The sequence below is a fragment of the Schistocerca piceifrons genome, chromosome 2 (genome assembly GCF_021461385.2).
Source record: "Schistocerca piceifrons isolate TAMUIC-IGC-003096 chromosome 2, iqSchPice1.1, whole genome shotgun sequence".
Classification (NCBI taxonomy): domain Eukaryota; kingdom Metazoa; phylum Arthropoda; class Insecta; order Orthoptera; family Acrididae; genus Schistocerca; species Schistocerca piceifrons.
The window spans coordinates 446,549,968-446,567,034 of NC_060139.1; the positions used below are offsets into that span (position 1 = coordinate 446,549,968).

Genomic DNA, 17,067 nt, shown 5'->3' on the forward strand with positions numbered 1-17,067 from the left:
CAATGGCACTGGGACACAGCTGAAATTGTTACATTAGATTAGATTAGAACAGATTCAGTTTTCATTCCATAGACCCAAAAATGAGATGATTCTCATGGGTGTGAAACATGTCAGAAAGTATAAAACCCCAGAGCGAAAGGGAATCGCTGTCAGATCCTGTACCCAACTTGCAACTAAGTTAGCCCCTCTCTTAACTGTAATCTACCATAGATCCCTTGTACAAAAATCTGTGCCTAGTATTTGGAAGAAAGCACAGGTCTCACCCAACTACAGGAAGGATAACCCAAGTATTGCACAAGACTACTGTCAGATGTCCTTGACATCTATTTGATATAGAATCTTAGAACATACTCTGATCTCAAATATAATGAGGTACTTCAAACAGACAGGACAGGAGCCAATCAGCTTATACTTCAAAAACACTGATCATGTGAAGTCCAACTTGCCCTTCTCTCAAATGACAAAATGAAAGTCATGGATTAAGGCAATCAGGTAGCTACTGCATTTCTTGATTTCCATAAAACATTTGGTTCAGTACCACACCTGAGATTATAGTCAGAAATATGATCATAGGGGGTATCAAGTGAAATTTGTGACTGAGTTGAAGATTTTTTGGTAGGAAGGTCAAAGCAAGTTATCTTGGGGAGAAGTGTGCTGGGTCACTTGTTGTTCATGTTGTATATTAATGACCTGAGAATGAGCGCTTTCACATGAACTGCATCAATATATTAACAAACAACTTTAAGTTCATCAAAAGTTTCAACCTCATGGTTTGTCATATAGGAAATCATAAATATTTCTAACCATAGTGTTGCCATCAGTAACAAAAATTCCACAGTGAATATTAAAGTTTTATGAATTCCTGCTTGAATAAGAAATTATATATTTTGTGTAACTATTGTAGACAATGTGTATTATTAACAAAAAGTGGTCAGAAAAGGGCAAATAAAAAACAATACTGACATCATCAGCGATATAAGGACATGTAGAATTTTCTCACCTTGCTAAGTTAGAAACATATTTAATTAGTTCTAAAAATTTATTATTATACTTGTCCAGTCACATTAATATCACCATCTGTCAGAAGCCTGAATAACCACCTTTTGCAGTGCAGATGACTGTGAGGCATGCAGAAAGAGATTTAAAGACATTCTATAAGGTATTGACAGGGACATGGAGCCATGGTGACTCCAGTGCTGTGGCCAGCTGTGCTAGGTTTCTCCAGATGAGGATCCATGGTGCAAACAGCCCAGCTGAGGTGGTCCAAAGATTCTTGATTGTGTTCAGATCTGTGGAATTTGTTGGTCAGGGCAGTACAGTAAACTCATCTGGTGCTCTTCAGACCATGCATGTACACTCCAAGCTGTGTGACCCATTGCATTAGGACACAGTGTATTAGCTGGTAGATGCTATCATGTCAAGGATAAACAAACTGCATGAAGGAGTGGCTATGATCCTCAAGAAATGTGTTTACCTATTGTGCCTTCCTAAATTATGTATATACTCATTGGCATGTTTTATTCTTAAGAATAAAAGGATATGTTTCATAGCCTCAATACAAGGAGAAAACTTGATGTGCACTGTGAACTAAAAACCTTAGCAAGGTGGAAGCTGATGGTTAACTTAGTTAATTATATTGATTGTCTACAGAAAATACTTCATCCTACTCCTTCCACTACTTTCCTAGAGTTTCTTGGCCTCTAAATTACCTGTGTAAGTTCTATCTATGTTTTGCATTTTCAGTCCTATGTTGCAAATGCTTCATGAACATTTTAGAGTTAAGTAATGGTATATTGTGTAGACTCATTCAGAATAATGTTGGGTTGTTTACATTTTTTAAATTACTTCTAGAACTTCTATAACCACATCGGATTTTGATTAAAGTTATATTATCTCTATTAGATTTCTAAACCTAATTGTTACTTTGTCTGCAGATCAATGATCACTGCAAACTGGCAAACTTTTCATTATTCATGGTTACTGTTATGGATTGAAATTATCTAAAGTGAATGAACGCCAATAATATAGTTTTTACTAATTTTCAGACATCTTACAACACTCTTATTTCCTGTTTATGAAGTGATTTCATTGTTCCTTAATTAGGCTGTATTTAATAGTCTAGCTTGACTAGATGACATTGGAACCCTGTGGTCATTACTGAGTGACTAATATGCACATATAAGTTATAAAAATGTACTGGTATGTAACATCAAAATTACATTATAACAATGTAATGGAAGGAAACATTCCACGTGGGAAAAATTATATATAAAAACAAAGATGAGGTGACTTACCGAACAAAAGCGCTGGCAGGTCGATAGACACACAAACAAACACAAACATACACACAAAATTCAAGCTTTCGCAACAAACTGTTGCCTCATCAGGAAAGAAAGAAGGAGAGGGGAAGACGAAAGGAAGTGGGTTTTAAGGGAGAGGGTAAGGAGTCATTCCAATCCCGGGAGCGGAAAGACTTACCTTAGGGGGAAAAAAGGACAGGTATACACTCGCACACACGCACATATCCATCCACACATACAGACACAAGCAGACATATTTAAATACCAAATATGTCTGCTTGTGTCTGTATGTGTGGATGGATATGTGCGTGTGTGCGAGTGTATACCTGTCCTTTTTTCCCCCTAAGGTAAGTCTTTCCGCTCCCGGGATTGGAATGACTCCTTACCCTCTCCCTTAAAACCCACTTCCTTTCGTCTTCCCCTCTCCTTCTTTCTTTCCTGATGAGGCAACAGTTTGTTGCGAAAGCTTGAATTTTGTGTGTATGTTTGTGTTTGTTTGTGTGTCTATCGACCTGCCAGCGCTTTTGTTCGGTAAGTCACCTCATCTTTGTTTTTATATATAAATTACATTATAACTTACAGAAGTGTATTGGCAGATTGTACATAAATAGAATTTGCATACCAGTAAACAGAGCATTTCTGTATTCAGTAACTTACATATATTAATATTGTTTAGACAGTGGCCAGATTATTTACATCAATGTCATGAGTGTTTCGATAGCATTATTTAGTGTTATTCAGTATAGGCTGAATTATAACTCTGATATGTTATCTGAAAGCTTATATTTCTTATGTTTACATCAACATATGTTTATGTTTACATCAACATATTCTATTTAGCACTCATAACGGTAATGGTATCAATTAGATAAACACAGATCAGGTCTACTAATACTTTCAGCATCATATGTTCATTATTAATTGAACTTCTAAAGCATGTGCATCATACTTAATATTTGTACACTACATATGTTGGTTATATTAGAAAATCTACTGCCCATTGCAGTACAAATTCTAGTTTTCTCACTATCCCATTTTAACCCACCCAGTTGGCCGTGAGGTCTAGCGCACGGCTTTCTGGCAGGTAGTTGCACCAGTCCCCAGCACGAATCCGCCTGGGGATTAGTGTCGAGGTTCAGTGAGCTGGCCAGTCTGTGTATGGTTTTTAGGTGGTTTTCCATCTGCCTTGGCAAATGCAGGGTGGTTCCCCTTATTCCGCCCCAGCTACACTATGTCTTCGATTGCTGCACAAACAAGTTCTCCATGTACGCATACACCACCATTACTCTACCACGCAAACATAGGGGTTACACCCGTCTGGTGTGAGACATTCCCTGGGGGGTCCACTGCGAGCCGAACCACACAATAACCCTGGGTTCAGAGTGGGGCGGCAGAGGGACTGCGGTAGTCGTCATGGGGTTGCAGACCACTGCGACTGTGGCGGGGATGGAGCCTCTCCATCGTTTCTCGGTCCCCGGTTAACATAACATCCCATTTTAAATTAAACTTTTTACTAATGCCAAAGTTACTCAGTCATAGGTCCTTGTAAGGACTCTGAGGCAGCAAAAAGTATCAGACACCATACATATCCAGTAGCTTATATTTGAAATTGTAAAATAATACTGTTTTATTTTATTGCAGTTGACACGTGGGTGCCAGAGTCTCTCATCAGTATTACTGGAAACATTGTGTTGCTTCTGGGTATTCTTACATTATTGGCATATGTATTTACATGGATTCTGCTACCCTTTTTTGTAGCTTGTGTCTTTGGATTTTTTGGTTATAGGATCTATCTGTGAGTATACAATTACGAAGATTTTTTTTTTTTTGCTTTACAAGAGTATTTTAAAGATGAATTATGTAAAATAAACACAGAAGCAAACTGATGTAATATTCTCTTTAGGTTGATCTTAGTCTAGTGTCTACTAAGTGTGAATCCTGTTTTGCAACATGAGTAATTTTCAACAAATGAATGAGACTAAAAATTGTAATGAATATTTTTTACATTTTATTTCAAGGATGGCCCTTCCAAATTTCCACAAACTGGAAACAGAATCTTCATCAAATTTAAATGCATTTATGACTTCCACAATTGAAGGAAGAACATCAGTTCAGTCATATTCAAAAGAAAATGACTTTATCTACAGGTAGAGTACTTAATCATAACAACCTTAGCTCTGTTTTTTTTAATGAAATATGCCTTGTTAACCATTTTCACGAGGTAGTTTTGCTTGATTTTTAAGCCTACACTCTGAGAGAGCCTTTCATCTTGTTAAATGTTATTCTAAAAAGAATGTCTAATATTGTTTGTGGCATGCCAATGTTTATCAGGCAATGCATCCATGGACTATTGTGCTATAGAATGCCAATTACTGGAAGTAAAACATTATTCACAGCTTGTACAGAAACCAGGCTGCAATTATAACAGTTGAAGGACATGAAAAGCAAGCAGGGGTTAAGAAGGGAATGAGACAGGGCATTACTTTTATACATTACAGTAATACTTATCCCACAGATCATGGATATGACATTTCATAATGATATGGAACATTTCAGTTTAACATAAGGCTTCTTTACACAATATAATTAAATTCTTACTTTTTTTCTTTTTTTTTTTTTTTTTTTTTTTTTGCAATTACTGCTTCATATCTAAAGATTCACCTATTGAGTAGAAGGAGTTCCCATTCAGAAATTCTTTTAATTTGTTTTTGAATGCTGGTTGGCTATCTGTCAGACTTTGAATGCAATCTGGTAAATGGCCAAGCAGTGAAGGAAACCAAGGGCAAATTTGGAAAGGGAATTAAATTTCGGGAGACAATACAATTCTGTCAGAGATGGTGAAGGTCTTGGTAGAGCAGCTGAACAAAATGAATAGTGTCTTGATGAGAGGTAATAAGATGAACACCAATAAAGTAAAAAAGAGCAATAGGATGTAGTCAACTGAAATCAGGTAATTCTGAAGGAATTAGATTTGTAAATGAGACGCTAAAATCTGTGGATGAGTTTGGCTACTTGGGCAACAAAATAACTGATAAAAGTCAAAGTAGAAAAGACATAACTTGCAGGCTGGCAAAATCAAGAAAAGAACTTCTGAAAAGAGAAATTTTGTTAACATATAACATTAATTTAAAAATTAGGAAGTATTTTCTCAAGATATTAATCTGGAGCATAGCCTTGTACAGAAGTGAAACATGGATGATAAGCAGTTCAGACTAGAAGAGACTAGGAGGTTTTCAAATGTGGTGCAGTAGGAGAATGCTGAAAATTACATGGGTACATAGTACATAGTACATAGATACTGAATCACATCAGGGAGAAAAAAATTATGGTGGCAGTGGACTAATGGAAGGAATCAGTTGACAAAACACATCCTGAGATGTGAAGGAATCATCCGTTTGTTGGGTTGTTTGGGGGAAGAGACCAAACTGCGAGGTCATTGGTCTCATCAGATTAGGGAAGGATGGGGAAGGAAGTCAGTTGTGCCCTTTCAAAGGAACCATCATGGCATTTGCTTGGAGCAGTTTAGGGAAATCACAGAAAACCTAAATCAGGATGGCTGGACGTGGGATTGAATCATCGTCCTCCTGAATGTGAGTCCAGTGTGCTAACCACTGCACCACCTTGCTCGGTCCATTTGTTGATAGAGGGAAGTGTGGGGAGTATAAATTGTAGAGGGATGGTTACAGCAAGCAGGTTTAAATGAATGTTGGTTGCAGTAATTATTCAGAGATGAAGAAGTTTGCACATGATTCAGCAACACATAGAGAGCTATGTAGTGGAATGAACTGTAGACATGCTTGGAGCCGGGGATGGACAACCAGGAAAGGAGCATTGACCACTGCCAGTTGTCAGCCTGCCTTGTCAGCACCCCTCAGCAGCAACAAGTCACTTTTGACACTATTCATTGTGTCAACACCCTGCGACCAGCCCTCAGGAGGCCACACTGGTTTGAAAGACTTCTGGATGCTAATAGCCACTTCCATTTTCCAGGAAATTGTGGGAAGATCCCTGTGTGTTGTTTGACAATTTGGATGTGGCTGCAACATTGGAAAATTGTAATAATAAGCAAATTAAAGCTGATAATAAGCTAAATTAAAGTTAACAGGAGGCACTAGCGCATGTGTGATGCATTATGAGAAATTAAGAGAAGCACACTCATTTGATATCTTCAGGGGAAGTTTAGAAGAGATACACACGGTGTTACGCAAATCATGTTACACATTTCAAGAGGTTGTAGAGGGACATAGTATATCTACTTTTACATAGAAACCCTTATGTGGAAACATCATCCAATGACACTATAGAGTCTCAAAGCTATACATGCTATACATGCAAGATGATTCTACAAAATTTCTAGAGTGATGGAGAAGGATAAAAGTATCAATTTGAGGTAAGGGTCCCTGTACCAAAAATGAATGAGTTGAAAGTTAACAAGCAAAACTCTTCTGATACTGTACCTCTGACAGTGAATTACATGTACGTATACTGTCATTGCTAAGAGTGTAGCGTAGGCGACTTTCAGAGGTGATAGTATGGACCAAAACAAAAAAAAGTCATCCAGTAAACATGGGCTCGAAAATGCATACCTTAAGAGCTATTAGCACTTTTTCAGTGGAGGAGATGTTTTTCACAGTAGTGAAAATGAACAAGTGCTCATAGCTCCTCAGGTATGCATTTTAGACACCATGTTTACCTGACATTTTTTTCTTGTTCTAGTCCATACTATTGCCTCTGAAAGTTGCCTACCCAACAATCTTAGCAACAACAGTAGCAATATATGCATTCCACTATTGGAGTATCAGAACTTTTTTCACATATAACTTTCGACTCATTCATTTTTGGTACAGGGACCCTTACCTCAGATTCATGCATTTATCCTTCTCCATCACCCTGGAAAGGTTGTAACATTATCACAGAATCATCCTGCATATACATACATTTACAGGTGCCAATGCTTATGACTTTTATTTTATGTAGTGTTATTCAATGATGTTTCTGGACATGGGTTCCTACATAAAACTTGATCTAGTAAGTTCCCTTTACAACCTCCAGAAGTGTGTAATATGAATTGTGAAACATCCTCTATATGAGGAAAAATACTTTGTGGTACCACCACGAGTGGCATATTGGGATTCTCTGGAAACATGGAGAATTGGTAAAATGTCTTGTAGACAGCATTCACAAAATTAATGTCAGTACATATGAGGTCAGTGATGAAGATAATGTGAAGAAGGCCATATTGCAGGTATCTGAGCAGAAAGTACATGATGTATTTTTATTGGGTTTACAGCCAGAAATGTAGTGTAGTGTTTATACAGAATTTCCAAAGACTCCGAATGAAGAAATAGAAACAGTGGTAGCACTAGCCAAAATTGTTGTGGCCACCAAACCATGGGAAAAGAAAGTAATAATTAACAGACTCAAATTTTTTGAGGAAATTAATTATAAGATTTAATAGAGATATCAAATGTTTTAGATGTGGTCATGCAGGCCATATGAAACGTAATTGAAGGGAGCAACAGTGTCATGCATGTAAGTGTTTTGGACATTCCAAATGGAATTGTATGCACAAGAGTCACAGAAACAGGGAACGTGTTCATACGGTTGACCTCATAACTTGTGATTTAATGGAGTAGTGTGTGGTAAGTCCACTCTGCAATACTCCCAGTAAGAGTTAGCACATACTTTTTTCTGACTAGTCACATGAAAAAAAAATTGTGCAACTTCTTATTAGAGGCTGATTCCCAGGTATTTGTGGCGAGTAAGGATATACTTGATACAGTACAATTGAATCTGCCACATTGTAGCAGCAGTCACCGAGCTGAGAGCACACGCCGCAGTGCCACCAGCAGTAACAGCAGCTGTCTAATATACAGTAAATTAATATAGTCTTTCCTTTTTTCAGATGCTTCTGCAAAGAAGAGGACTATACATGTGTATTTCACTGTGTAGACTAGTGGTTAGAAAATTAATTGTACTATTTGTTTTTGTGTATGTCGTGTGAATATCCTTGTGTAGGGTGGCTTCCTAGTGTAAGTTTTCCCATCGCCAGAAACTCCATCACCCGACTAAGTTTTAATTTTGAGCTAGTAGACAGCATACTGATTAGATCCATGCACTCTAGTTTGAATGCAGTAACTTTTAGGTAAACAAGGTTTCTAATAATAAATATCTGTAAATACATAAACTTCAGTAGAGAAATTTATTTCTGTTGCAGTCTGAGAGTACAGTGAGAAATCTGTACAGCAATTTTTAGTGTTACTTTGTTCTCCTTTGATAAACTTTGTATACAATTCAAACCTAGTAGCGCCATTTGAGACTTTATATCTATTTTATACATAGTAAGATATGGCTAGGGACTGTGCTTGTTGTGAGCGGTCACAGGGACAATTGGCTGCTGTCTGTGAACAGCTGGAAGCTGTGTTGGCTACCATCAACAAGCTTCTAGCTAATGCTCAAAGTTGAGAGTGGCGCCGGGGTGCCAGTGATGAGGCCTGCAGTACCTTTGGTATCATTGGAATCCCCTGGTGACCCAGATGTTGCTGTGACTTCTGATATGCAACATCTGACCGGTCCCATCCTCACTCCAGAGTGGATGGCAGACAGTGGTTGCTTCACGTGTCAGTTGGGGGGAGGACAAAAGAGGGAGTAGGCTATATGGCTGGCTCCCTGCATTTCAGCAACAGGTACGAGGTGCTACCCAGTGTTGATGATAACTCTGAGCCAGCATGAGATGCCTCACCTGTTGTGCTAGTGGTAGATTTTCCTGCCCAGTCTAGACAAGTACAGAGGGTGAGTATGCTTGTCATTGTAAGCTCCATTGTTAGGCAGGTGATGGAGCCCCTCAGGGAGATAGCAGGCAAGGCAGGAAAGAATTCCAATGTGCATTCGGTATGTTTGCCAGGATGTCTCATCCATGATGTGGAGGAGGCCCTGCCGGCAGCTATCGAGTGCACTGGGTGCAAACAGCTGGATGTAGTGGCACATGTCAGCACTAATGATGCCTGATGCTTGGGTTCTAGGCAACAAGCAACACAAGCAGTGTGCAGGCTAAGCTGTCTATTTGTAGCATTTTATCAGGGTTAATCACAGCCCTGTGGTTTGGAGCAGAGTGGAAGGTCTAAACCAAGGGCTCAGACAACTCTGCAATGGTATCGGATGCAAATTTTTCAACCTCTGCTATCGGGTGTAGAACTGTAGGGTTTCCCTTAATAGGTCAGGTGTGCACTACATGTAGGAAGTGAATACTAGGGTAGCGGAGTACATGTGGCATGCAGATGGAGCTTTTTAGGTTAGAGAACCCTTCCCTTGCCTAGGGATCAAAGACAATTTGCCTGTTAAATCAGCCACAGTGACCTCAGAGAATCTTGGTCCTCACAGATCAGAGATATAAAAGATTAATATGATGTTAATAACCTGCAGGAGCATCCAAGGAAAGGTCCCAGAATTACTATTGCTTACTGAATGTTATAATGCACAGATAGTATTGGTAACATAAAGCTGGTTGAAATCAGACATCAATGATGATGAACTCCTAAGCTCAGATTGAAATGTTAGAAGGTTAAGCACCAATTGTGGTGGTGTGCTTATTATAGTAAAAAATCTTATAAAATCTAGCGAGGTTATCATGCATTCCAAATGTGAATTAATCTGAGTGAATTTGAGTATCAAAGAATGGTCAATAATGGTGATTGGATGCTTTTATAGACCACCTTGGTCAGGATCTGTAGTCGTAGAGCGCTCCAGACAGAATCTGAAGAATATCATTAGTAATTCTTCTGATCATGCCGTTTTAATAAGGGATGATTTCAACTTGCCAGGTATAGATTGGGAGTGTTATGCCATCAAAACTGGTGCCAGTGACAGGGATTCATGTGCATCGTTCTGGATGTCTTGTTCAAAAATTACCTTGAGCAGGTAGTTAGAAAATCAACTCATGAGGGTAACGTCTTAGACCTCCTAGCAACAAACAGACCTGAACTTATCAAATCAGTTAACATAGAGGAAGGTATCAGTGATTGTAAGGCTGTGACAGCATCTATGACGATGGGTCCTACAAGGAATGATAAGAAAGGTAGGAAGATGTATTTGCTCAGCAAGAGTGACAGGATACAAATTTCAGAATATCTCAGCAGTCATCATTAAATATTTGGTGATGAGGATGAAGATGTGGAGAACAAATGGAAAAAATTCAAAGCTATCATTGAATGTGCCCTAGACAAGTGTGTTCCAAGTAAGGTTTTAAGGGATGGGAAAGAGTGACCATGGTTTAAGAGCCATGTTAGAAAAGCACTACGTAAAGAAAGAGCACTTCATCTCAGATTTCTCAGATTCAAGAGAAGTGAAAACCTAGCTGACAAACAAAAGCTGAATGAATTGAAGATGAGTGTAAGGAGAGCAATGAGAGAAACATTCAATGATTTTGAAATTAAAATGTTGAGTGAAAACCCTAAGAGATTTTGGTCGTATGTAAAGAATCAGTAAGTGGATCAAAATCATCTGTTCATTCTCTGTAACCACACTGGCACTGAAACAAAACATAACAGAGAAAAGGCCGAAATACTGAATTTGGCCTTCTGAAGTTGTTTCACCATGGAAGATCATAACACTGTCCCTCCTTTCAATCATCATACAAATGTGAAAATGGCAGATATAGGGATAACCAATCATGGAATGGAATTGAAACGAAGCTACAATCGCTTAGTAGTGGAAAGACATCAGGACCAGATGAGATACCTATAAGATTCTATAAAGATTATGTGAAAGAACTTGCTCCCCTTCTAGCAGTAATTTATCATAGATCACTTGAGCAATGAAAGGTACCTAACAATGGGAAAAAAGTGTATGTTGTTCCCATTTTTAAGAAAGGCCATAAGACAGATTCACATAATTATAGACCTATTTCATTGATGTCAATCTGTTGCAGAATTATGGAACATATTTTATGCTCAGAATTATGATGTTTATGGAAAACGTACATCTCCTCTATAAAAATCAATATGGATTTTGCAAACAGAGATCCTGCAAAATTCAGCTCATTCTGCTCCTCCATGAGATCCACAGCACAGTTGACGATGGCACTCAGGTTGATGCCAAGTATCCTTCATTTCAGTAAGGCATAAGGCATCTGACACCATCCCACATTGCCATTTAATGAAAAGAAATACAAGCTTATGGAATATCAAAGCAGACTTGCAATAGGATTCAAGACTTTCTTGCAGATAGAACTCAACACATCACTCTTAATGGAGAAAAATTGACAGATGTAAAGGTAATATCTAGAGTTCAGGGGAGTGTGATAGGACTGTTGCTGTTTACTATACATATAAATTATCTAGTAGAAAGCATCGGATGCTCTTTAAGACTATTTGCACATGATGCAGTTGTCTATATCAAGGTAGCAATGCAAGAAGATAGTAAGAATTTGCAGAACAACCTGCAGAGAATTGATGAATGGTGCAGGCTGTACAGCTGGCCCTGAACATAAATAAATGTAACATATTGCACTTACATAGGAAAAGAAATCTGCTACTGTACAGCTACACTACTGATGACAAGTAGCTGGAGGCAGCATCTGCCATAAAATATCCAGGTGTAACTATCCAGAGTGACCTTAACTGGAATGACCACATAAAACAGATAGTGTGGAAAAGCAGATACCAGACTCAGATTCATCAGAAGAATCTTAAGGAAATGTAACTCATCCACAAAAGAAGCAGCTTATAAGGTGCTTGTTCCCCTGATTCTTGAGTATAGTTCATCTATCTGGGCTCCTTATCATGTAGGAGTGATAGAAGATATAAAGAAGATCCAGTGAAGAGCGACTTGTTTTGCCACAGTATCATTTAACTGGCAAGATAACATTATGGAGATGCTAAACAAACTCCACTGGTAAATGTTATAAGAGAGGTGTTGTGCTTCACAGAGAGATTTGCTATTGAAATTATGGGACAGCACTTTTTAGAAGGAGTCGGACAACGTATTACTTCCCCCATACATACATCTCATGCATTGACCAGAAGGAGACAATTAAAGAAATTAGAGCCAATACAGAGGCTTACCAACAATCATCTTCCTCACACACTATTCATGAGTGGAACAGGGTTGTAGGGATCAGATAGTGGTACCAAAAGTACCCTCCGCCACACACCATTAGGTGGCTTGTGCAGTATGATTTAGATGTAGATTTAGAAGTAGATTGGAGAGTATGTGGAGTAGGCAGGGGTCACATTCTAACTTCCAGGTTAATGTAGAGTTTCTCCTAATGGTTTATTTATTTTGTTTATTTATTTATTTATTCATCCAGCAAATCTCTACAGATCATGGGATATTATTTGCACATAAGTGTGCACTCTCTCTCTCTCTCTCTCTCTCTCTCTCTCTCTCTCTCACACACACACACACACACACATACCACACACACACAAATTACATATAACAACAAAATTTATTTTAATCGTACAATAAATTCATTCTATTTTATCTTGCTTTAGCACCAGTAGCTGATTTAGCATATTCTTGCTTTTTAGCCTATTCTACTCACATGGTTTAAGAATCCTGCCATTGAATAGACAGAGTGGTCTAATAAGAATGCCCTTAGTGAAAATGAGGAAATGACTTTTGTTTTATGTGACAGACCATTGTACATTTGTATTGTGCTATTTGTAGTGGAGGCTTTAAAGGCTGTTGTCCTTACTGACTGGACATGGAGTTTATCTTTTTGCCTGGTATTATGTTCATGTACATTAAAGTTTTTATCTATCTCGATACAATTCTTCCTCACATAATTTACAAGTTTCTAGAATCAAAAGACATGAGTTAGGGAGGATTGAAGACTTCTGGAAGAAGGGCCTGCAGAAGTCAGTCAATGTGCATGGTATATTGCTCTTATAGTTCTTTTTTTGGGTCAAGAAGATGAGATGCGCTACCCCAGAATATAATGTCATACTGTAGAATACTGTTTTCAATGTCATATTTGTTTTTTGTTACACGTACCTGCCATTTAAAATCATGTTGAAGCTATATGCCTAAAATTTTTTTACCAGTGATGTTATAATACTATTGGCATTTATTGTCTCTGAGGTGTTGCAGGTTTCTCCTTTTAAACAGAAATTAAGAATAGTTGTTTTGGATGTGTTTATTATTAGTTTATTTCCTCCAAACTGGTCATTTAGCTGTTCTGTAGTTTTATTTATGTTTTCTTGTAGCTGTATTTGTGTTTTTCCTGTAAGAAGAATGCTAGTGTCATCTGCAAACAAGGTATTTATTTGTGATTCTGTGCTTATATCTAGGTCATTTATGTATAGAAGGAAAAGGGGAGGCCCATGAATGTATCCTTGAGGGACTCCACTTTTGATTATTCCTGCATAAGAAAAATATGTTCTAGTGCTATCATGTAGTTCATGTGTCCTTACTCCTTTCTGTTTCTGATTTTTCAAGTATGAGGAGAACCATTTTAATGTGGTGCCTCTAATGTCTTGCTTTTGATGTTTTTCCAGCAGGATTCTGTGGTCCAAAATCTCAAAAGCTTTGCTTCGATTTACTGTGTTCTGTTGGTTGATTGGGCTGTCTCTCTTACTATTAACCATCAGATCTTTTCGTATTGTCTTCATAGTAATGTCTGAAGAGATTTGCAATCTTCTGGGGGTCAGTAAGTCTGTTGTTGTCACAGTTCAGGGTGATATTTTCCTTTTGACTATTTCCCTCCTGGTTTATTACTTTCCAGATTGCTTTGCTTTTGTTTTCTGACTCTGATATAATCTTATCATTGGCTCTTATTTTTGCCTTGTGTATGACTTTTCTATGCACCTGAGTATATTCTGTAATATAGCTGTTAAGGAGACAGGATATGTTGTGGTTTTTTCAGTAACTGAGCAGTTTTCTTTTTGTTTTGCTTGAGACTTTTATCCCTCTTGTTATCCATGGCTTTGCTTTCAGATTTTTATTCTTTACCACCCATGTTTTGAACTGAAATGCTGCTGCAAAATAATAATTGAAAATGTCAGAGAACTTTTCAAACTTTTTGTCAGTGTTATGCACCAAGAAGCTTCTTCCCATCTTTCTCTTGATAATTAGTGACTGAATGTTTCTACGCTCTGTATGTTGAATCTTGTTGCAGCTACAGTTCTTTATGGTTTTGATGGGGAGTAATCAGCCTGCAAATGTTATCACTTGGGCTTCATGATCACTTACATTTGTACTTTCACAAGTCATGAAAGGAGATGTTAACAAATATTTGGTGCATTGTAGTGGCAGAAGTTTTTGTAATTTTTGTTGGTTGTAATTATTTGATTTAAATCAAAAGTATCTATTAAGTTGAGCAACAGCTCTTTTATCCTGATTGTTGCAAGAAAGTCAATGTTGAAATTTGCCCACTATTGATTTCTTGCTTACATATATCTTATTTAGTAATGTTGCAAGTTTATTGATAAATGCCTCGAAGTTCCCATTTGGAGAGTGATAGATACACATAACAACTGTATTTGCAACATTGATTTCTACAACTGTTGCTTCAAATTCTCTTTCTGCATTGAGGTACTGAAAAACTGTCAATAGTTTTGAATTTCAACCAACTTCTAATTAAAACAGCAGTATCTCCATTTTTGTGATTTCTTCTATGGAAGTAGTTTGCAAGTGTTTGGCTTGATATTGAAAATTATGTAGTCTGATCTGCCTCTAACCAGTGTTCTGAGAAACATAGAACACTGACAAAATGAAGATGAGTGTTTATCAAAATTTCAATGTCTAAAACCTTGTTTGTGATTGACTGGATATTCTGGCGGTATATGGAGAGATACTTGGTACTACAATTTATTTTTATACTGGATTTTAAATTAATGTCCAAATTTCCTAAGTCCATTTTTATTACATCACTTACCTCATCTTTGTTTGGAGGGATTCTATTCATAAGAAAATCATGTGTGCAGGTGCTTAGAGTTTTATTTTGTCTCATTGACTTCCAAATGCTTTCTACTCCTTGGATAGCCATCCATGTGGTTGACAGTGGCTAGGAAGTCCTACTCAGTTTAGATTTCTCAGTTGTGTTACAAAACCATTACTGTTGCAAGGATCACCTCTAGGCCAGAGGCAGCCACCTAAACTCCATAGAAGTATCTTAAAGTCAACTTGCAGGATATCATACTGAAATGGAATTGAAAATTAATCTGGGTTGATGTAGGAGCTGATTTTCAGGTTAACTCTTTGTGTATAGCTGAACCTTTGTGTGAAAATGAAGAATTAGACAAAGCACAATGTTTTACATGAGTAGTTTGTCCTGAATAAAGGAAATTGATAGAAGGAGAGTTGCATCCGTCGACAGTGATAACTTAAGTTCTGAAGAGGTGAAGCTACCATGAGGCACTCTAATAGCCAGCTTAGAAGTAGTGGATGAAGATGAATTAGATAGGAATTTCACACTAAATGTGCAGGGCCATAAAAGTCTGTCAGTTTAACCATATTGAGGAGGAAAGTATCATACCTAGAGGAAAAGGAGGATATATAGAGCTTATTAGAGGAATATGCTGAGTTAGTTGATACTACTGGATGATTTGGTTAGTTTTACAAGGCCAGATCAGTCAATCATCCAGACTGTTGCCCCTGCAACTACTGAAAAGGCTGGGCCTCTTCAGGAACCATCTGATGCATGCAAGCCTCCCCACCAACGGCAAGGTCTATGGTTCATCGGGGGCGGGGCGGGGGAGGGGGGGGGGGGGGGGGTTGTGCTGTGCTGGTACTGCAAACGGCTGAAAGCGAGGGGAAACTATGGCCAAAATTTTTCCCGAGCATGCAGCTTTACTGTATGGATAAATGATGATGGAGTCCTCTTGGGTAAAATATTCCAGAGGTAAAATAGTCCCCCATTTGGATCTCCAGGTGGGGACTACTCAGGAGGACATTGTTATCAGCAGAAAGAAAACTGGCGTTCTATGGATCGGAGCGTGGAATGTCAGATCCCTTAATCGGGCAGGTAGGTTAGAAAATTTAAAAAGGGAAATGGATAGGTTAAAGTTAGACATAGTGGGAATAGTGAAGTTCGATGGCAGGAGGAACAAGACTTTTCCAAAATCAAATAGGGGTAATGCAGGAGTAGGTTTAATAATGAATAAAACAATAGGAATGCGGGTAAGCTACTACAAACAGCACAGCGAACACATTGTTGTGGCCAAGATAGACACGCAGCCCATGCCTGTGACCGTATTACAAGTCTATATGCCAAGTAGCTCCACAGATGATGAAGAAATTGAAGAAATGTATGATGAAATAAAAGAAATTATTCAGATAGTGAAGGAAGACGAAAATTTAATAGTCATGGGTGACTGGAATTCGGTAGTAGGAAAAGGGAGAGAAGAAAACTTAGTAGGTGAATATGGATTGGGGATAAGAAATGAAAGAGCAAGCCGCCTCATGGAATTTTGCACAGAGCACAACTTAATCATAGCTAACACTTGGTTCAAGTATCATAAAAGAAGGTTGTATACATGGAAGAAGCCTGGAGATACTGACAGGTTTCAGATAGATTATATAATGGTAAGACAGAGATTTAGGAACCAGGTTTTAAATTGTAAGACATTTCCAGGGGCAGATGTGGACTCTGACCACAATGTGTTGGTTATGAACTGTAGATTAAAACTGAAGAAACTGCAAAAAGGTGGGAATTTAAGGAGATGGGATCTGGGTAAACTGACTAAACCAGAGGTTGTACAGAGTTTCAGGGAGAGCATAAGGGAACAATTGACAAGAATGGGGGAAAGAAATACAGTAGAAGAAT

At 38.1% G+C, this 17,067-nt stretch overlaps 1 protein-coding gene across 1 annotated transcript in view; it reads left to right on the forward strand.

The window, feature by feature from the left end:
- The window catches only part of LOC124775462 (ATP-binding cassette sub-family C member 5-like), a 375,967-nt gene that overhangs the window by 250,678 nt on the left and 108,222 nt on the right, over positions 1-17,067 (forward strand). Inside the window, exons 15-16 of the mRNA XM_047250294.1 lie at positions 3,942-4,095; positions 4,319-4,447. Coding sequence (XP_047106250.1) covers positions 3,942-4,095; positions 4,319-4,447 — 283 coding nt within the window. The remainder of the gene's footprint in view (positions 1-3,941; positions 4,096-4,318; positions 4,448-17,067) is intronic.